We start from the raw sequence: 22809 nt of genomic DNA on the forward strand, positions 1-22809 counted from the left end.
AGTGACGAATATCGACACGTAAATGTCCTGAATATTCAATAGACTGAAATGGGATAGATACATCTCATCTCCATCCACTGTATCTGACATATTGATCAAATACAGTTGAAGTATAGTCCGATTTAATTACATTTCTTGATAATTGGTATTGCAGAATTGTTTAATATTGGAAATCTCACGAACATTCTAATTTATTGAAATTTGAAACTACAAAGAAAATTCATAAAAGCAATTACCTACGACGTTGGTTAGTTAGTAGTTACAAATACAATGTAGGTACATACTTACTTAGTTTAAATAACTTATATTTTCAGTTTTCACCTCTGAATAAAAAGGGAAATGGATAGACCATGCTGTATTTCAGTCTCGATAATAATTATTTTATTTATTTAATTAGTTTATTTTATTATTCTTACAGCTGATGATTTTACCCATGATATCGACCTTGACTTTATTATAGCATACACACAAGATAATGTAAATACCTATAGAATCATTCAGTAGGTAAATTACTTACTCGTGCATACAAGTAAGTAATTAGTGTTGCGTGATATATTTTATGCTACAAATAATTTACTTAAGTTAACCTTACATTCAGTAAAATGTGTGTAATAATTAAACTACATAAGTACTTCGTTTTACACATTATTATACCTAATTATTATTTGAATAGTGTTGGAGTGTATTGGCATAAGTTTAATTAATGAGACTGGCAACAGATTTAATTTCAGATCGGTTTAATTTTTCTCAAACATTTTACATGTTAAAAGGCTTTGTCGTGAGTGGTTGTGACGAGATACTTGTATTTGAAGTAGCTTGACATCTTGTAGAACCGTGTGTGGGCGTCTAATGACCTTCGCAAATCCTAAGTGAGTTGGGTGGATTCGCAACTATTTATATAGTGTTCAGAGTACAAGAAAATACAGTAAAACATACTGTATATTATATTATAGATATGTACTAATTGGTTTTATTTTTATTCCTTATGAAATATTAAGAGAGTAACTTCAGCTGTTAATTTATACAAGCCCTTTTGTGAATTTCGAGTTATAATTGTAATACCAATGTAAATATTGGCACTAAATAAATTATTGTATACTAGCTTCCGCCCGCGACTCCGTCCGCGCGGATGTCGGTCTTCGCGTGGATGGTTTATTTCTCCATTTTGAGTAACTCTGACAATGATATCTTATAAATATCTATTGGACCCAAATACGGCTAGGCCTATAATAATACGCAACGTGTGTTCGCGGTTCTACAGAACAACGTCTATGGATAAAACCGAAAAATTAAATTAATTTTTTCTACGTATTTTTTCAGGATAAAAAGTATCCTATTTTACGCCCAGGATAATAAGGAATAATTATACCAAGTTTCATCGAAATCGAACCGTTAGTTTTCACGTGATGCCTGAACATACAGACAGACAGACAGACAAACAGACAGACAGACAAAACTTTTTTTAAACACATATTTGGGTTTGGTATCGATCCAGTAACACCCCTTGGTATTTATTTTTTCAATATTTTCAATGTACAGAATTGACCCTTCTACAGATTTATTATATGTTACATAGATAAAATACTTAGATACTTAAAATACAATAATTTGTGAATAATATCTTACCTAATACACATAATTATGTAGTAAGTACCTATATGTACCATATGAATGAATGGATCATGTCCCGTTTGATCCGTTGACCGCTTAGGATGACTGTTTATTTTAGCTGCCTTTCTGTGATTCTTTCGTCTACTTGCTAATATAAAATTAGAAGTATAATTAAAATACCTAGAGCACAGAAAAATTGTGGAGTGCGAACTTCTATTGTTTTATTTTTTTGCACCGAAAAGTACCTAATTGAGCATAGCTTATGTACTCACAGAGTTTTATATAATTTTAATAACATAATAATATATTATATTAGATTAAGCTCTTTTAATTTTTTTCTTCGCAACAGAGAAAGCTTGCTTTTCTTAAAAAATATAATTTACACCGTGATCTATTTTTAATTTACTGCACAATACTTTCACGCTTTCTTTACAATTACAAGCGTGAGATCAATTCTCATCAAACATTTTTTCTAGCAATGACTCCTAGCAATGTTCAGATAACGGTTACACCAAGAAAAATCTTCAAAGGAATTCATTTATACAACTTAGTTTTTTATTTTAAATCCTTAGTTCATAATTAATTATAATTTAATTTATATGAATGTACATCAAAATCTCAGCCTAGTTTACTAAATTTTCTTAGTCCAATTAGTTATTTATTACCTAGATGTTTAATCACGTTCTTGACTTTGAATAATTTAAATTATGCAAATGATGCGAAACGATGATACACTATTTCGTTAATTATGAATCAGAGCATGTTAAACTGTACGTTTCTCAGATAAACTAGTGAATGAAAAATCCGGTTCGGGTATTATCAAATTAGAAGCTCTATAAGATGGCCAAGTTAGGCTTAAAGCACAATATGATTTCCATCGGATTCCGAGTGTTTCTCAAGAGGCGATTGGGGTGAACTACTCTCGCCCACTCCATGCTTATCTCCCGCTGAACTGTGTGATGTGGCTCAGCAATAAAATATTTCTTTTTATGTCCCCCTCGTGTAACACGTTTGAACTCTGCTGGCGATTGCGCAACCACTGGTGCATTCCGTGTTTACGCCGCACGGCCAGTACCCTCGATGACTATACTTTGAGGAAGTCAAAAACGTGTTTTGCCTATTATCATTCGAGAGTCAAGTTCAATATCGATATAAAATTGTATCCGATGTCTATTTTGGGTTTACACGTTCCTTTTAGATGAAATTTTAATGAAGCTCGGTCTAACCGAAATAGTCGATCGAGCCAGCCAGCGCTTGCATTTTAAATCATTATCTACTATTTATACACTGGCAGATTTTTTCTCTTTGCTTTTCTAAATTGAGTCTAGCATTGATGCTAGTTCGAAAACGATCTTAATAATTACGTCCGTCGATAGCTTTCGAAAATTTTTACCTTATTTTTGGAGTCGATGACCTGGCGCCTTTAAAAATGAAAGAGGAGCGAAGATACCAGGAAGTTTATTGATTTTTACGAATATAATTGTTTAAAAAATAGCTTCAGTATTGTTAAATTCCAGATTTTTGAATTAATTTAGTTCGTATCTGTTGAAGCACAGGCGGAGGCGGCCTCAATTCACCCCACTGTCGGTGTAGTTTCCACTAGCGGTCGCAAAAAGTTGTGAACGGTAGAGTTACCGACGACAACGTAGTGATATCGACAGTCATTGATACCACCCAAGCAACGAGACCCCTTGTATCCGCTGATATCTCCCCTTTTGTATTCAATGGATCCAACGACGAAGGAGGTAGCGTAGATCACACAAACTGGTTATGTTTTAATGACACATTGTTGCTTGCTCGGGGAACGGTTTAAGATATTGAGTATGTACTTCTTGCGACGTGCTAGAAGTCACCGTTATTCTATTTCCTACATCCTTTATGAGCTTATGTTAACAAAACACAGTATTCAACAAAATTAGTTACGTTGTCTAAATGTGCTTTTTTCGGAACTGTATAGTGATAGTTGGAAACATCATTGAAAAAAATCAGCGATCCCTACTAATATTATAAATGTGAAAGTAACTCTGTCTGTCTGTCTGTCTGTTATGCTTTCCCACTTAAACCTCTCAACCGATTTTGATGAAATTTGGCACAGACAATCTTTAGACCCTGAGAAAGAACATAGGCTTCCTTTTATTGCGAAATATGCACCACGGGCGAAGCCGCGGGACCGCTAGTATTTTTTATGGAAAAGCAACGAGTTATGCATAGGCATAATTTAACAAAGATGACAACTAATATACGATTCGGGAGTGTGTTGGTTCAAGGCGAAAAATTCTAGGTGCCCTGAAAGTCTCGGATTAAAGTGAAACATTTATTGTTACTGCAATTTCTATACCTCCATCGACACTAAATAACTACCACACTAAACTAAACACATTTTTATAGTTGGATAAACTAAAAAACAATTTATTCGACAAAGATTTTTGAAAGATACTTGAATTTCATAAGATTTTTTTATGTATTCATATTCGGATGCAACTAATATATATAATATCTATAACATAAAATCTACAGATTGAACTCACATGCAACTTCTCAATAATTTTTTACACCCCTATCTTTGCCCTGTTTGTATGTAGTATTTTTGATTCGTATATATTACGACAATTTTATATTGACTATCTACTAGTTTAGTCACATACTTGAGCGAGATAAGACAAAGTTAGTAAACGAATCGTAGCTACCTCTGTAGCAGGTGTAGCAACCATAAAAGTAAAAATAAACCTTTGTAGCATTGAAATCGGTTGCATGGAAAGTAAATTAAAATTCACTTATATTTAAGTACAGTAAATTTATTTCAAAACATCCTTAACCTATTCAATCGTAAAAAAACAAATGTCAGTTAAATTGTAATAGCATAAATTAGATGTAACCTTCTCAGCACAAAACCACCTACGCGTAAGAATAGAAACGTTCAACCATTTTTAATTTTCTGGGGTTATTTTTAAACCACTTAAAGTTAATTACTGAGTTGACGTAATTTCATAATAATATACTCCTTTTTTATAATTTGTAAAATAATATAATTTTATTAATAAACTAGCTTCCGCCCGCGACTCCGTCCGCGCGGAAAAATTAAGAAAAGTTAAGATTTGTTTTTTTTCTACGTATTTTACCGGGATAAAAAGTATCCTATTTTATGCCCAGGATAATAAAGTATAATTATACCAAGTTTCATCGAAATCGGACCTTTAGATTTCATGTGATGCCTGAACATACAGACAGACAGACAGACAGACAGACAAAAATTTTTTTAATCACATATTTGGGTTTGGTATCAGTAACACCCCCTGCTATTTATTTTTTCAATATTTTCAATGTACAGAATTGACCCTTCTACAGATTTATTATATGTATAGATCAGTCTCATGGTTTCTGTGTTTAGCGCGTTCAAACAAACTCTTTAGCTTACATTATTAGTATAGACTCTATCAATCTAAGTCAGCACAATAATTGATTTCATTTGAATTAAAATAAAATACACCTTTATTTTCCGAGTGAAAAGAGTGTTGGAATCAAGGGAACACATCACCTACGAGTTTGTTAACTCTAAAGTCTAAATCTTATCTATCTAAAAATTTAAAAATTTGAAAGCCTACTCCGATCATAGAAATAACTATAGGTACAATTATACTTGCCAAATAAGAGATATAAATCCGTTAAACCTGCATGAATAAACAAGAAAGGTTGGAGAAAGTTTCTTGGTAAAAATATTTAAATCTTAGTATTTTGTGATAAATTAAAGGTACACAAATAGATGGCTCGTAAAGGTCACAAAGCCCGAGTTTTAGAGCCCTTCAGAAAGTGTGTCGACTGTGCCCGCGCCCCGCGCCCTGCGCCCGCCAACCGCGCTCCGTTGGAAAACATCCATGTATGCATTTTATAGTTTTCCTACGAACTCGCAGTCGTCAAATAGTCAACGCCCAATGGCTTCATAGCTATTCCTACATTGCAATCATACTTGTACATTGTAATGCCACTAATTTTATGGTTTTCTTTGGAAGTAACGTTATGAAGTTTCAATAATGAGGTTTATTAAAATAAACTGTTTTGGCTCTACAAATTTTATTAACAGGCAAAGTAATCAAAACTTGTGACATTGGGCTACAATTGGTATATCTTGTGATACTTACTTGTGATCGTTGGTATATAAACTTGTCTAAATACGGTACCTTACAACTATGAGAAAATCATCATTATTAAATCCCATATAATATCTTCCCACTGCGCTGCAGGGACTACTGCGCTGTTGAGGCCATCCACCACGCTGGCATAGATTTTTGGAGATGATGCATGATATAGTTAGATAGGTAAATAAAATAACATTCAACTTTTAGGAATATCCATTTATCCTGGAGTTATAATCCCTGCATACGTAAATAGGTAGACTTTGCACGTTCTCTTACTAGTTAATAAACATTATAGGTACTAAAGGTAACAAGAGCCTAGCTCTTGTTAGTATAATTGCAAACCATAACAATTTTCAATGAGCTTAATCAGATTTCTTATAATTTTTTCTCAGTTCGAATAACCTTCAAGGGATCCGAAGCTGTTCCCTCGAGGGCAGTGCTCGCGAGGTCCACCCGGGGAGGGAGGGGTAAGTTGCGCAACGCATTACAATAACGCGACATTACGTGCTTGGCTGCTGCGCCCGCGCGGGGGTCATGCGCCGAGCGAGCCGTTTCGGGGAACGGTGATACGAAACCATTGTCACGTTCATCGAACGATTTGCTAATCATATTTGAATAACTGTTGGTAATAATTTGATTTTAATGGAAACGGTTTGAGGTAAAACAATAATAAGTACTAAAATTAGGTCTGAATCATTGTAGGTACTCTAATTGCGTAACATTTTAGAATTATCAGGAAATTATGTTTTTTTTAACTACATAGTTCCTCGATTAATGCTCTTTGAATTAAACTTCCCAATAAATTAGCTATGATTATGAATCAGGAGCGCGAATAAGAAACTAAAATCGACATAAAACTTTACAACACTCATTTACATCAATTAGTCACAACACGTACAAGTCATAATAACACTGATGTAATCACATCACACATAACAATTATTTACTGCATACTGCCATATATTATTATGTGGCTTACTTATTCTTAATTTAAGCCCATAATTGATTTGAATATTATTAAAAACCACGTGGTCATGTAGGAAAAAAAGAAGAGTTACATCGTGACTTAAATTATTGTGATTTTTTTTGACATAAAATAGTTCCTAGGTGGATCACGTTATTTCTTCTTCTATTCATTAAAAAGAAACGGAGGACTATCTAATTACTTTCTTTTTTTTTCGTTGTATATTGGTTTGCATATAAAAGCTATTTAATGCAAACATAGTTCATCAATCGGCATTGCGCCAACGTACCCTGAAGAGCCGTATCTAACAGCGGGTTACCATGGTATTTTGGAAAGGTACAAATCCATAGAGGATCGCTAGACCGCCAGAGATCCAGCTGTCCATGGAAGGATGCGCAAGCGACGCTCACTCGTTTCTTTTTAGAAAGTGGCACGTGGCGGGGTTGTTCACCCTGCGCGATCGGGGTCACGCCGCCCGCGCGCCGCACCCCGCGCCCCGCGCCTAGCCACAACTACTTTACTAGCCCTTGATAAGGAAACTCCATTGACACCATCGAACGGGTCGCCGGATAAGGCGCTCCTTGCGATATATAGGACGACTTCTTTGATATCTTTGTCGTGCGTAAATGATAACTTTTGCAGATAACTCAGCATTCACGTGTAGCTGTTTAATGTTAATACCTACAAAAAATAGTCGCTGTATCGTTAACTAGGTATTATTCTCAGAAATGTTATTAGATAATCACAAGAAATCAGTCTTTTCATCCATTATGGTTGAGGTTTTCTCAACGTAATAATTATTATATACTAGCTTCCGCCCGCGACTCCGTCCGCGCGGAAAAATTAAGAAATGTTAAGATTTTTTTTTTCTACGTATTTTTCCGGGATAAAAAGTATCCTATTTTATGCCCAGGATAATAAAGTATAATTATACCAAGTTTCATCGAAATCGAACCGTTAGTTTTCACGTGATGCCTGAACATACAGACAGACAGACAGACAGACAGACAGACAAAAATTTTTTTAATCACATATTTGGGTTTGGTATCGATCCAGTAACACCCCCTGCTATTTATTTTTTCAATATTTTCAATGTACAGAATTGACCCTTCTACAGATTTATTATATGTATAGATACTATCGGTACACTTTGCACCTCTTATTAAAATACTAGCTTCCGCCCGCGACTCCGTCCGCGCGGAAAAATTAAGAAAAATTAAGATTTATTTTTGTTCTACGTATTTTTCCGGGATAAAAATTATCCTATTTTACGCCCAGGATAATAAGGTATAATTATACCAAGTTTCATCGAAATCGAACCGTTAGTTTTCACGTGATGCCTGAACATACAGACAGACAGACAGACAGACAGACAGACAAAAATTTTTTTAATCACATATTTGGGCTTGGTATCGATCCAGTAACACCCCCTGCTATTTATTTTTTCAATATTTTCAATGTACAGAATTGACCCTTCTACAGATTTATTATAAGTATAGATATAGATACGTCCCTAGGTAGGTACGTAAGTTCACAAGTACCTTATGTGGTAACTGATAATTAACACAAGTGGTTTTGAATAAATAGATTATTGCTTAGAAATTATACATGTTAGCGATATGAAAAAAACGCTATGGCACTTATCTATTTTTCCCACAGTGCCGAAATAAAAAAAAAATGTATATATAGTATCGATAACATAATAACTGCAATGGCTTCATCATGCTAATCATTTGCATAACGATATCTCGATTCCGTTCATAAAAAACACGAATAAGTAATTCATATCCATACATTACGATCATGTACTCGGAGTAAAACATAATTTAATCATACTAATAGGGATGCTCGACACCCGCATCGTAACAACATGCAACATAAACTCCCGCAGACTAAAACTAGGCCAAATTGATTGACTTATTTTTCTATTTACGACATACACTGCCCTATCCGTCTCGTCTGGCTAGAAGTTAGAACAATGCAAGCTATTTGTATCCTACACAGGATCGTTGTTATTAGCTGTATGTTAATTTAAAAACGTAATGACCATTGTATGAATTATAGTCTTGCTTTTTATTTATAGGCAGTTTTTATGAAGTCACACATTTTAATTTCGAATAAGTCTTTGGTAAAGATGTAATCGTATAGAATATTACATATTTTTAATATCATTGAGATGAAAGCATAAAATATTGATGGAACAACATGCGCTTTTTTTTGTTTTCACCGACACAAATTCAGACAATAATGGCTGTATGAAAGTAATTTTATGGTCGAAAACTACTACCAAAAATTAAATACTTAAGTAAAGTTTTTCCTGTAATTTTTGGTTTTCTAAAAATAAAATAAGAAACGTATTTATTGTATGTTAAAATACATTTTTATTAACTTAATTAATACAATGTGATGTAAACTCTTAGAACAATAAACTTCGTATTGTACTGTACTATTTTACTATGTAATTACTAATTGCATCTAAGTTTACTACTTTAATTATATTTTATTGAGGTAAAAGTACTTATCAGCTACTATTTAGTATTAACGTTATGTCATTACTTATTCAAAATCCAATTGGATTTTCTAATAAGAATCCTGTCAAAGGTTTAGAGTTATTCTTTACATTTTATGGTCGCTGAAACACAGCGAAAGCTACATCTAGTATTAGTAGAGTCTTTAGTGTATATATTAGGAGTCTGGGGTCCATATTATTGTGTAATGTATAGAATACATGTATTTATTCGTATTTAGCATTTGTGGTGTTGCCCGTCAGTACAGCAGAACTCCTTGCCAGCAGAGAAATTGGTTGGACTCCAGTCGCCGCCGCAGTTTCGAATGAAAAGGAACGCCCTCTCGCGGTGCACGTCGCGCTCTACCGCGCCACAGATCACTGGGCCGGCACGCGGCAAATATTTCAAAATCTACAAAAAACGTTTCATCGGTCACAAACTGTTGGACTTTTTTATAATTTTAATACCTATGTTTTTCAAATATAATGCAATAGATGAATATCAATTTTAAATTATGTTAAATTATGTAGAGTTAAGTCGAGTTACGTAGGTAACAAATTGTTTGTCAATGTAGAGTTAGGAATAAATTGTATTAAAGCTCGAGTTAAACTAAATCGTTAACAGGCAGGTAATACATAAATTGCATAAAAACAACAGCTATTATTACATTTTGGTAATGCACTACAATCTACATAAACAAATTTAACACTGCTTTTAAATATTTTAACGTTGAACAAAATTGCGAAAAATTAGATTTATTGTAGAACGGGAATTGTGACTAACATCTAGTCAAATGAGTTCTTTCAATTTGAAATTGATTTTTAACTAAGTGTTCATGCGGAAACTAATTGCTCGAATAATTATATAACATTTTCAAAAAGTCTGATAATACAACTTTGTCCTTTTTCTTGCCATTTGTAAAGTACTTAGAATGTTATTTGCTTCTACTAGGTAGGTAGGTACAATGAACAAAATGGTCAAACGCTCAAACATTAGATGCTTGAAATTTGAACGTGTTAAATTTTTACAACGATTAATATGATAAATATTATAATTTATTATGAAAATATTATTATAGCAAGTAACACCCTTATTGTAAGTATGGCACGGCGAATGCTATAAAACATGGTGTTATTATTGAATAGTGTCTCCTGTAGCTAATACTTAGGAAAGCGGTATCTCGGAGTAATTGCAGCAACATTAAGACTAATTGAAATGGAAATCTTTGAAGGAAGTGCGTCAATGTTTACGACGTTTACATATTTTATTGTCCGTCAGTCACTTTCTAAACACATGAAGTATGCAAACAAAATCATTGAACGTTTATTACCAACCCCGTGGAGCCAGTAAATTTGCAATTTATGTTTGTATAGTTATAAACTTTCGTGAGTATACGCGACTTAATGTCCACTAGAATTGATTTCGAAAGGACTGTTATAATACCAAGTCAGTGTACATACGCTTGTAATTTTTTTTGTTGTGTGTGGGTGTTGTTTGTTGTAATATAAAACAATAAAATATACACACATTAACATATAATTTTTATCAAACAGAGACTAAATAAATTTCGGATATGATCTCGGGATATTATTCACAAATATTTAAATGATAGAATGAAGCAGAGGGCAGATGTATAATAATCCATACCCAGCCTCTTTCTCAACGAGGTTTTTAAAATAGTCTCGATTTGAGATCGCGAATTAGGTTGGGCTTGGTGAAGATTTACACAACAATTTACTATAATGTAGATAACTTAATTAAATATAAACCGAATATAACTTACACTTGACTTATAGTTTTTTTTATCAACTTAAATGCGAATCATTCATTAGTAAACAAAAAGACAATTTAGTTCTTGACTTACCACATCTAGGCATTTAGAAATGCATTGTTTGAAGCCGCTGGAACCACATGGTAGGATCGGACCTTCAGTGTCGTATGTGACCACGGGCTCTCCCTGTGGCGGACCACGAGGTTTCGTCCGACGGCCATCTTTGAAGCCCATTTGTTGCGACATGAACACCCCGCATTGACATGGCTCCAACTGTAAGCCACGAACGTATCTAGAAAATCTTCTATGTGCATAATATGTAGTTGACCGTAACTCTATTTTTTGAAGTTCTGACAATTAATCAGATTTCACGTTGGATTTCACAGATAGGTAGGTACCTTCCTTCTCAACAGGTAAACTTAAATTTTTTACTTACAATGTCCATTAACCCCTTCCTCTATTATAAAATACCTATAGCATCAACGTATTCTCTTTCCTAACATGGAATTGAACAGTTAGCAAAATTAGGTAGGTAGTCATAATATTTGATATCGGGTTACCAACTATTGAAAAAATAGACAAAAAAGCTCTTATCCATATTTAAATTAATTTATATATAGAGATAATTATAGGGATTAAGACAAACAGTAGAGGTAAAAAAAGGAACTAAACCCGTACCTCACTATCGTCATCATCGAAGTCAATTACATCTATAGTCTTCAAGCTCTCGTGCTGGTCACGCTTAAGTTTGCGCCTGGCGTCGATCGCGGCAACTAACCACAAACACGCGGCCACCGTCGCCAACCGCCGGATTCCTTGCATTGTGATCTGATGACTTTATAAAGACCAATGTATATGCAATAATAAACGAATGGGTATAAAGTGTTATTGCTCCTACTATCTAGGGTTATCCATAGATAGGTATGTAATCAAATAAGTTACCTATGCAAAAATAAAAATACCCTCTCTTAATGTTAAATTACTTACTTGGTATGATTTTTTTTATTCTGAAAATGAAAGGTTACCTTTAATTTATTTATTTAAAAAGGCAGTTCCTTTAATTAATTTAATATATTAACTACACTATTAAAATTTTAAAGAACAATTGATTTTTTATTTATGGAATACCTATATTTAAATTTATATTTTTATAACAAAATGTTAACTTACATTTTTCCAAATTTCTTCCCTTAAACTAATCACTTCATCACAGTTACATATCTACTGATACTACAGAAGATGATTGAGACTATTTAAGTTAATTTTGTTCGAGGTATTCACGGAGAAAAGAATGCTTGTTCAGCACATTGCGATACGTGCCTTATTCACGCGAAGATATTGAACGTTTCTATATGAGGATACAAATAACTCTACGTACGATATTGATAAGGAATATGTTGGTAATATTAATAGGTATGTGTTTTTCTGAAGCTCATTCTTGTCACGCACCCTCCGTGAAGGGATTGATTACTCCCGTCTTACTTTCATCATTCATCTTTAAACTCTACACACAATCCACATACCCATGGAATACTCAATACCCACTATAAGTATAAAGGAAAAGATATAATATGTGTAAATGTAAATAAATACTTATTCGTTTATTGATAGAGGTACGTACTATAAAGCAACAAGCTGAAATAGCGAATCGTTGATCGAGCTGATTTCAAACACACCCATATTACATTTATTGCTAATACTGTGCTAATACCGTATGTGTGCTTGTAGTACTACATTTAAATGTTATTAAAGACTCTGTTTTTCTATTTTTTCATGTAACTTATTGTACAGATTTTCCGGATTTGGTTATTTTCACTTAAAATTCTTCTACGATAAAAAATATACTCCAAATTATGTATTAGTCTTATTATGTAGGAGTGTAATAATAACTAGTAACTAGCGTGAGTCTTAGTAAATAAATAATCCTACCCAAATGTGCAAGGTAGAGATTGCTCATTAACGATTTTAGAAGGCCGCCTTTTTAACATAATATATTATTTGTTTTTGATATAAAGCAAAGTTAGTAGAGTGAAGTGGAACATTTAAAATTAAATATATGTGTATTTTATACCCTTTTATATATATAATATTATCTTCATTCAATAATTAATTAATAAATTACTCAACACACAAATACATTGGTTCTTAAACCGCAGAAATTCATTAGAAAAAAAAGAAAGCATTTAATTGGAGAATGTCGATTTATTTTACAATAAAGAATTGCACTGCCACAATACTTACAGATACTAAAATTACATACAAAAAACATACACAACACAAAAATGTAGAGTTATTCAGCACTAGTTCCGAGTGTCATATAAGCAAATACAACAAATTCAACTTACCTATAACAAAAATATTACAAGACAAACAGAAATCAACAAGAACTTACACAATAATATCTTACAATGCTTAGCAAAAATGTTAATAACATTTATGAAAAGTATTATTACATTAAATATAAAATATGTAATTGTAAAATCGTTAAAAATTATTCTTATTTTTTCGATTTCGGGCTACAATAATTTAATTTTCAATAAATAAAGGTAATAATCACATGCGCATAGAAGTTCAGATATGAGATATGATATGAGACACTAATATTATTGTGCATTGATATTTTTACGTCATCACAATATAAACAATGTCTAAAGACAAAAATTGCTTAAAAAATCAAAACGTGCAGCTTGGTTTTACTTTTTAGTCCCAATCTATAGGGATTTTTTTATATTTTTTGTGAGGTACAGTTATATTATATTATTTTAATTGAACGACCGGCAGAAGCATACAGCGCAGCGCTGTGTGGTAGAAAGATGAATTAAATTTAGTAGCCATCTATTTTTAAACTCCGCAATTTTATATTTATTTTTGTTAAATTACAATGTCTCTCTTATATTATGGCAAATTAATATTGTCAAGAATTCTGCAACTCTGATACCTAGTTACATGACGTATTTTAAAGAAGGCAATTTATAGTCTGTCTAGTTCATATTGAACAACAAATGGAAAACACCAAGGAAAACACAAATAATTATAAATATCAAACTGATTGTAAACGAATTATTAGTCATAATTCATAAGATGAGACATCTAAAAAAATATCGAACAGGCTGTTTTTTGCCTTTTAACCGCTTTTAAAAGAGGAGGAGGTTGTCAATTCAGACGGTATATATTTTTCTAAGATATTTTTATTGTGCTTTTGCTGAGGATTTTGAACTGATTTTTCTTATATTTATTAACCTTATAAATTTTTAGTTTTATAATTTGAGCGAGTATTTTTTTTGTACATGTTACATGGTCGTGAGATACATCGAATGATTTGATAATAGAGATTTTCTAAGTAGGAATACAATAAATACAACATTTAGTAGTAAAATTTTATGACAATTTTTAAATGTTTTGTAGTCTTTGTTCATTACGAACAATATAATGTAAACATTTCCATAACTATAAAAACATGGAAATTTCATCATAAATATATATACATATTATCTCAATAACCTACATAATCGGATTCTATAGAATAATTTATATGAAACTTAATTAGAGTGAAATTATCCACATCCCACAATCGTTTTATAATAGTAATTTTGTCTTTACTTTTAATATTTTTACTTAGTACTAATTTAAATATATAAATACGACTTTCACATTAATATGTAAAGATTAAATGGATTGATTTACTTTATTAGGAATCCTTTTTGAATTATTAATACTGCAAATAATTCTACAATCGGAATAAATTGTGTTATAGGAATTTTCATATTAAATACTTAAATCATGTTTGTAGAATATTAAAATTATTAAGTTCTGAAAAGAATTGAATGATATCCCTCAATAAAAACTATCAGTCTTACTGAATGTATCTTTTTTAATGGACAAGATAAATATCACGGAAACCTTTGTTTTTGTAGTTTTTTTTTTTTTTAATTACATAACTACTGAAAATTGTACTTTGTAGTCTTAAATTTATGCTTAATTTATATTTAGAATTCAATTTGCCACTAATATACAATATTATGAGTAACACCATTATAAGCAAACAAAAGAACTTTAAATATAATAAAGTATTGCTTTTGCACACTATATTACATTATAATTGATATAACGATAATCATATCATTGATTTGTTTGTAAATTATTAATGTTATTCAACAAATATTGTAAAAAAATAATTATAAATAAAAAACAACCTAAAATCCTTACAACATTGTTAATCTCACTTGCTTTATTTGTAGTATTTATACTGTAATACACTTCTTAGTGTAATGTTTAAATTAATTTGAGTGTTACAATAAACCTATATATAAATGCATCTTATTTCTAAGAGTCCTTCACTAACATCAGCTTTGCTTCTCCTTCGAATACAACCTTCTTTTCTTCTTCCACGACACAGAAGAATTTAACTTTCAACAATTTTCGTACATCAACAAGTTCGACGCTAATTGTTAACTTCTCGCCTACAAAACACTTGTTAGGAAACTTCATTGTTTGTGAGACAAGAATGGTACCCGGGCCAGGTAGATGTGTTCCAATCAGACCAGCCACCAGGCCATTTAGAAAGGCTCCATGCACTATCGGCCTCTTGTTACCATTATTTTTGTGCAAGTAATTATGGTCACTTGTAAGATTTGAGAATGTATCCAAATCCTTTTGCGTCAATGTTTTCTGTATTCTTATTTTATCACCCGCCTTAAAAGCTGCTCTGCTAAATGATGTTGTGTGTAATTTACATATTTTTTGGTAGTTTTTATTGTTCACTGCAATGTATGGAAACCTGTTTGACAGCATTCTGTTCATTTTTAATAGTATCTAACTGCCAATTGTGGTAAGGCTTATTTGTTTTACTCTTGCTCTAAAAATATTGTGGCCAAATGTGATAGCACTTTATCATTAGATTCTTTTAATATTTGCATTTGTTGTGAGATTTCATAATCGTTCAGTAATGTTTTTGTCTCTTCAGAAAGATAAATAAATATAGTAATTACATCAGCAACAATTTCACTCTCTTCAGATTTCAATAAATCATGTAAAGGTTTCAGAGCATCATGTTTAATTAAATAAGCGGCATTCAGGGGATCTGAAACACATTTTGATATTATCATAATATTTTGATACCCATTTTATAGTTTTTGTTTATTTCTAGTTCTATTTATATACTGATTAAACAGCTCATTGAAATCTTGTTAATATGAAAATTTACCTGGACACAAGTTACAAATCCCTGTAGTTGCAAATTGCAAAAGTTTGGAATTAGTTTCATTCTTGATAACATATAAAAAAATGTCTAAAACTCCAACATCGCGTATGAAACCATAGTTTATTGGGTCATAAGCAAAATTAGCTAAATTTGCAAGCACTTGGCACTTAGCATCTGAAACAGAAAATAATACCATATGACCTTTGACATATTCATACTTTGGTATAGTACACTTATGTAACATGGTCACGAAAAGTACATACTGTAAATAACAATTATTCTTACCGTAAGAAGAAGAATTAATAAATTCGTCTACGAGTAATGATAAATAACTTTCACGGTCAGTTCCATTTTCTGGTGTATGTTTCTTTAGATAGGATAAACTTGTAAACATTGAGTTTTTAATACACAAATTATATGTATAAATAATAAATGCACCTTGTGATTTATTATAAATTATATTAATTCATAAATAAAACGGATAAATCAAATTAACACCAATAATTAATTATAAAATTCAGTGTACGATGTCGACTTTCATAATATTTTGACAGCACGTAAGTAGGTACCAAACGTCATTTGTCAAGTTTTACTACAGATAAAGTAATATTAGGCTGAGTATTACCCACTTACCCAAACTCCGAAACTGAATTATTAAAGAAAAATAATGTCGAATTGAAAGCATTTTTGTATCGCAATTTGTAGATCTTGCAAGTTAGATTAAAATCTTTGATGGTTTTTACAATCTTATGGTGACAAGTTAAATGCTAATAAAAGATTTAGGTAAAGATATTTTGATTGTACGCAGACTACATTTTCAAATATATTGTTGTATTCATTGGTATTACGGGCCCATTACCCATACCTTGCCCATACCCACTTCTTTGAATTGAAATTAACTTTTCATTTGACAATCGCTTGAAAATATTTAAATAGTTACTAAACGCATGTCATACTGTCATTGTCATTATACTAACTTGACGTAAAAACGCCGACCAAACCAATGACCAACGCGTGTTTTTGACGTTGACAATTGACATTTTTATGAGAAATGAGAATGGCTAAAATCGGCGAGCTCTGAAAATGAAATAGTGCTACGGATAGTACATTTTATGGTTATATGTAATTTTAATTTATTCACTAAGCCTTCTTATATTATGAGAATTTATTAAAAAGGCTACCACAAAACAATAAGATGGCTTCAACACCGAATATAACCGGTAAGATTTCCTACAAACTAATAAATAAACCACACTCGTACATATAATTTGATGGTATTTAGTTTAAATTTAACGTATTGCACTACAATTTATATGATATTCTCTTGCAGGCTTAACAAACAAGAATTTATTTCTTGTCGACTTTCAAGAACCATACACGGAAAAAGTTTTGAGGGATGAAACTACACCAAACATACGGAGTGTCGTATTCAGTCCTAAGGGAAACTATTTGGCCTACAGAACAGATAGAAAGTAATGAATACAGTTCCTTAAATAAAGCTGCTCATATTCCACTACTTCATTATTTCTATATAAGTACTACAAGATAGGTAGTTCCTATATCAATTATGAAATTACATACGAAAATTTAAGACTGGAGCTGCACACTACAGGAAAACGCTTTATTTGTGAAATGAAAATGATACACAAATATATTAAATATGGATTCAAATAAAATTCATATTGCAGATATATTTGCAAATATATAAACCTAAATTTTTAAACTAACTAACATTATTACAGGGTTGAGATACTGAAATGTGCAGACTGGTCTGTAACAGCTACAATTGATGGGAATGTTAAGGACATGTTTTTCTCTCCTTTGGACACTTACTTCATATCATGGGAAATGTTCTTCACAACAAAAGACAATCCTCAGGTGATGCTTTATTTTAATAATAATATAAATTAATGCCATTTATTTCAACTGACCGGTTCGCTTGGTTGGTAGTGGCCCTGCCTTCCAAGCCAGAGGTTGTGGGTTCGATTCCCACCCGGGGCAAATATTTGTGTGATGAACATAGATGTTTGCTCTGTGTCGGGGTGTTAATTTTCTATATAAGTATGTATTTAAAATTATATATGTATGTTTATCAGCCATCCGATTTCCATAACACAAGCGAAAGCTTAGTATGGAATCCGATCGTGCCGTGTGTGAAAATTGTCCTGAAATATTTAAATAGAATGTTAAAATTCTATTTTAGGGAAAGCCCAATCTACGGGTATTTAATTCACAAACTGGAGAGAACATTGGCTCATTTATTCAAAAAAATCAAATTGGTTGGTGAGTAAATATATGGTTTTATTATTTTATAAACTAAAAATACTGACTCAATGGGTTTTGATGCAACAGGCTTATTGATGAAAAAAGTCATTTTTATCTGTACAATTTAATGCCACATAGTTGTAATATAATTTTACACAGAAATAGTAGTTGAATATTCAATCTTATGTTGAAGGAATAACTATCAACTATATTCACCACATTCCTTTATTCTTCAAATATTTTAAATTCTCAGGCAACCAAAATGGTCATCGGATGAAAAGTTATTTGCAATTCACGCAAATAATAGAATACTTATCTATGAGGATGCTAAATTGGACAGATACACACACAATGTGCAAGCGGAAAAACTGCAAGCGTACAGCATATCACCAAGTCCAGCACCGGCATACTATTTCTCCATTTTTACATTAGGTATGTTCAATTAAGTAAAATTTTCTTCATATTATGATAAATATAAATAATCTTTTTAACTAACGCCCATACAAATGTTTTGTTTGTTACAAAACTGACAAAACCCTTATTTGTTGATAAAAAAAATTAGCGCAAATTAAAGTTTTCTTATATATTTTGATTACTATATTTATATTCAAAGGAACATGATTTAAAAAATTTAGTAACTAATTATAATAATTATGCAGGTAAATCTGGTCAGCCGTCATTCTGGCGTATATTTAAATTCCCCCAATTTGACATCAGCAATGCGATTGTGAGCCGATCCTCATTCCAAGCTGATAAAGCAACATTTAACTGGAATAGACGTGGTACTAATGTATTTACCATGACACAGACAGATGTGAGTATTTTTTTTTTAATTATGGCAATTTATTCAATATTTTTTAAAACAATTAATTATAGGTTTTCTTAAATATCAGTTTATAATGGCCAGTGTAGGCCACAAGATAGACATTTTCATTCTGTATTTTCCTAACATTTATTTTTGTCTTCTGGACACAAAGAAGCCTAAAACCATACAGATGGATAGATAGATCTATACTGAATTTGTTACTAATGCTTCTGTAGATAAGATGTAATACAAATTGTTTTTGAATTAATATTAATGAAGGATTGATATGATATTACAGGTAGATAAAACAGGAGGTTCTTATTATGGGAAGCAAGCTTTATCTTATGGTGACATTAAAGGAAATGGTGGAAATATGACATTCAGTAAGTAAAATGTTTTATATACCTACCTACATTTTTAGGTATACAAGCATAGAGTTAATGGATACCTACCAGGGAAGCGCATACCATCTTAGAACACATCTAAGCTTTACATCAGGCGAGATTGTAGTCATGCGCTTTCCTTTCTACAATAAAAAAATAACGGTTTCTCCGACTCAAAATGTAAAAATTTTACCAGTTTTGTGCATTAAAAGGTATTTCAATAATTTAGGCAAAGAAGGACCAATCCACGCGATTGCATGGAATCCGGGCAACTGGAACGAGTGGGTCGCTGTGTACGGACACGCGCCCGCTAAGGCGACGCTCTTCAACGCTAAGTGCGACCCGTTGTACGAGTTTGGAACTGGGGCATGGAACGCCATATACTTTCCCCCTGAAGGAAATAATATCCTTTTTAATCACAAGACCATTCAAATAATTGTTAAAAAAAATATAACTGAATTATTCTGCATAGAAGCAGATAAATTTTATTTCCAAGTATTATAAAGTCAATTAAGTACCTCTTTTATCCAAAGCCAAATTTTACCTACATATGGGAAAAGACAATACATTGAACCGCCTGTAATAAAACAAATGAAATGTGAAATGTTTAAAAAATAATATCTGATTCAACAATCAATATCTCGTCAATAAAACTGATTACCTTATTATGCATACTCAAAATTCCCAATAAATGAAAATGTACTGCAAAATATGCAAAGTTATTAATATTTATAAAGAAAATCCTTAACTCCATTGCACTAGTGCTGCTAGGTGGTTTCGGGAACATAGCGACTGGTCACATATCGGTTTGGGATTTACGTGGTTGCAAGAAGCTGGGAGAATGCTCAGCGCCAGACACTACTTACTTGCAGTGGGATCCGCGGGGAGAAACATTCATCACCGCTACCACTTACCCTAGACTCACTGTTGGAAATGGGTAAGAAACTATAATTGTAAATATTTTACTACCTATTTAATAATGCATGCTTATTTTCTGTATCTGAAAATAAGTATGAAAGCCCTCATTACTCGTTAATTCCATTTTTTTCTTCTGTGTGTGCTTGAAAGTATTAAAAAAATTAAAATAAAAAAATATTGAAAGTACATACTATAATATTTCTTTCGTAATGGAAACTGTCCCTTTCGTGAATAAAATATTCCTAATTTGTTATGCTTTTCACATTAATTTACAAAGAAAATTTACTAGTAAATGAAATACAATTATTGCAAAACTATAAACAAGCAAAACCTTAAACTTAAAGATTGTCACTGTTTATTATTGGCAGGTACAAAATCTGGCACTACACTGGAGCGCTAATGCACAAACGCGAGTGCGTAGAAAAAGAGAATTTACTGTCAATCATTTGGCGGCCGGGCACATATCCAAAGAGTGAATTGTCCAAAACAGTGCCCAAAGGGATAGAAGTCGCCGCGCCGAAGGCCACTGCGTACAGACCACCAGCGGCTCGCAATAAACCATCCACATTCATTATGCATGAACATGAGAAACCTCATAAACCTGGACAAAATGCCGAGGGTAATGTTAATTGTCTAGTTTATTCTTTTGTCGTAGTTTATTTTAGCTTAAGTACATCCTTTTTGTGATTTTTCCGAGGTTCTAATACCTATCCTGCTTTTGCTATGGGATATAAAGTCAATAGCAGGATATCTATTAAAATTTAAATTAATCCTTAAAAAAATGGTAGCGCTGGCGAGTAAAGGGAGAAAACATGAGTAAATTCAAAAACCAAATAAACCGTTTTATTTTTTTGTCAAATAAAATTAATTGCTCAGTAATAACAAACATCAACAACAACGAAGTAATAACAAAATTCCAACAAAGCAGCTGAATAACTAGTGATTCTATAACGTTATGAACACCAACAGCCGCCCCATCAAAGCAAGCGATAAAGCAAAAGGAAAAACGCGAAGCGCGCAAAGCACGTAAAGCGGAAGAGAAGGCGACAGATAAAGGTGACACTCCCCCCAGCACACCCTCCAGCCGGGCGCCATTCGTGTCCACGGGCGACCCGGAGAAGGATAAAAAGATTAGAAATGTTAATAAGGTGAGGTTATATAGAACAAAAATGCTCCTAAAATATTGCGTTTGAATGGAATGCTTTTCTATCTCCGTACCTATTTTATCAATAATGACTGATTCCTTTAACGTTTTCAAATTAAATCTTACGAAAAAAAAAAAACATTAAAATTTCTAGTAAGTAAAAAACTTCCTTAGAATTAATAGGAGTTTCAAAATCTGTCTGTTTATTTATATTTATCGGTTGGTCTATATTATTCACAGTTCACAACACTCAAACATTCAATGTTCACAGTTAAATGTTATTATGTACACATTAGTGTTTTGTGAATAATATGTTTTTTCTTTTTCAGAAACTTAATGACATAGACAAACTAAAACAACAGAAGGCAGCCGGAAAGCAATTGGAACTCAATCAGTTAGCGAAAATTGAAAATGAAGCTGCTTTGCTGCAAGAACTTGAGCAGCTCAAATTATGATGCAAATAAAATAATATATTTATATCTAACTTGGATTTCGCTCAGAATAGATAATAAAAATACTTATTACTGTATTCATAAATACATTTTTAGTATTGTTAAGAAATATCAAGCATTTTCTGTGGACATTTTTTTTTATTCTAGTGAGATAAATCTAGAATTCTATAGCTATTACTTAATTGTTTTTTTTATATTTAAGTTGATTAAATAACCATTTTTTTATCAGAAGTAAATTGTACACCTTAAGAACAATTTTATGTAAGGGACTTTTTGCATTGTTTGTGTGTTATAAAATTCTTCAATACATGTTCAATACTAACAATATTACACCTTTATTTAACACGACTATTCTTACTTCATTTGTATGAGGTGTCAAATTAATTAAATTGTGTAAAATATTGGAATTATATTTTTATATATTATATAGCTTTATCGAAGAAAAAGTGCTACGCAACTTCAGTGGTTATAAAAATATATACTTATAATGAAAATCTATTAATGTTTTAATAAAATGTAAAATTTAAATAAGTTTTTTTATTCCAACTTGGTTTAATTTTCGTCCCTTCCCTAAATCGAAATTTTAAAAGCTTTTTACGATCACAATATTACACTTGAGGGTATTTTTGTTGGAAATTTTAACTCAAAAATAATAA

General features: G+C 31.9%; 3 protein-coding genes across 3 annotated transcripts; 1 reads left to right on the plus strand and 2 right to left on the minus strand.

Moving 5' to 3' along the window:
- Nucleotides 1-9065: 9065 nt before the first annotated feature.
- LOC123700035 lies at nucleotides 9066-16704 on the minus strand. Its single transcript, XM_045647144.1, has 9 exons — nucleotides 16472-16704; nucleotides 16190-16360; nucleotides 15835-16066; nucleotides 15325-15691; nucleotides 12157-12207; nucleotides 11974-11993; nucleotides 11665-11821; nucleotides 11080-11259; nucleotides 9066-9626 (listed from the first exon to the last, which is right to left on the minus strand). The coding sequence occupies exons 1-9, from the start codon at nucleotides 16578-16580 to the stop codon at nucleotides 9453-9455; spliced, it is 1461 nt and encodes a 486-aa protein (XP_045503100.1). The 5' UTR covers nucleotides 16581-16704; the 3' UTR covers nucleotides 9066-9452.
- On the minus strand, nucleotides 15181-15840 carry LOC123705706 (hydroxyacyl-thioester dehydratase type 2, mitochondrial-like). The gene has a single exon (XM_045654674.1). It carries the CDS (start codon nucleotides 15784-15786, stop codon nucleotides 15310-15312), a length of 477 nt encoding a protein of 158 aa, XP_045510630.1. The 5' UTR covers nucleotides 15787-15840; the 3' UTR covers nucleotides 15181-15309.
- A 528-nt stretch (nucleotides 16705-17232) lies between the features above and the next one.
- LOC123705680 (eukaryotic translation initiation factor 2A) lies at nucleotides 17233-22681 on the plus strand. The gene is made up of 12 exons (XM_045654636.1): nucleotides 17233-17406; nucleotides 17517-17658; nucleotides 17929-18064; nucleotides 18390-18469; nucleotides 18705-18883; nucleotides 19111-19265; nucleotides 19555-19639; nucleotides 19869-20042; nucleotides 20399-20576; nucleotides 20926-21176; nucleotides 21527-21705; nucleotides 22031-22681. The coding sequence occupies exons 1-12, from the start codon at nucleotides 17382-17384 to the stop codon at nucleotides 22154-22156; spliced, it is 1710 nt and encodes a 569-aa protein (XP_045510592.1). The 5' UTR covers nucleotides 17233-17381; the 3' UTR covers nucleotides 22157-22681.
- The last annotated feature ends 128 nt before the right edge of the window (nucleotides 22682-22809 follow it).

The sequence above is a fragment of the Colias croceus genome, chromosome 2, assembly GCF_905220415.1.
Source record: "Colias croceus chromosome 2, ilColCroc2.1".
NCBI lineage: Eukaryota > Metazoa > Arthropoda > Insecta > Lepidoptera > Pieridae > Colias > Colias croceus.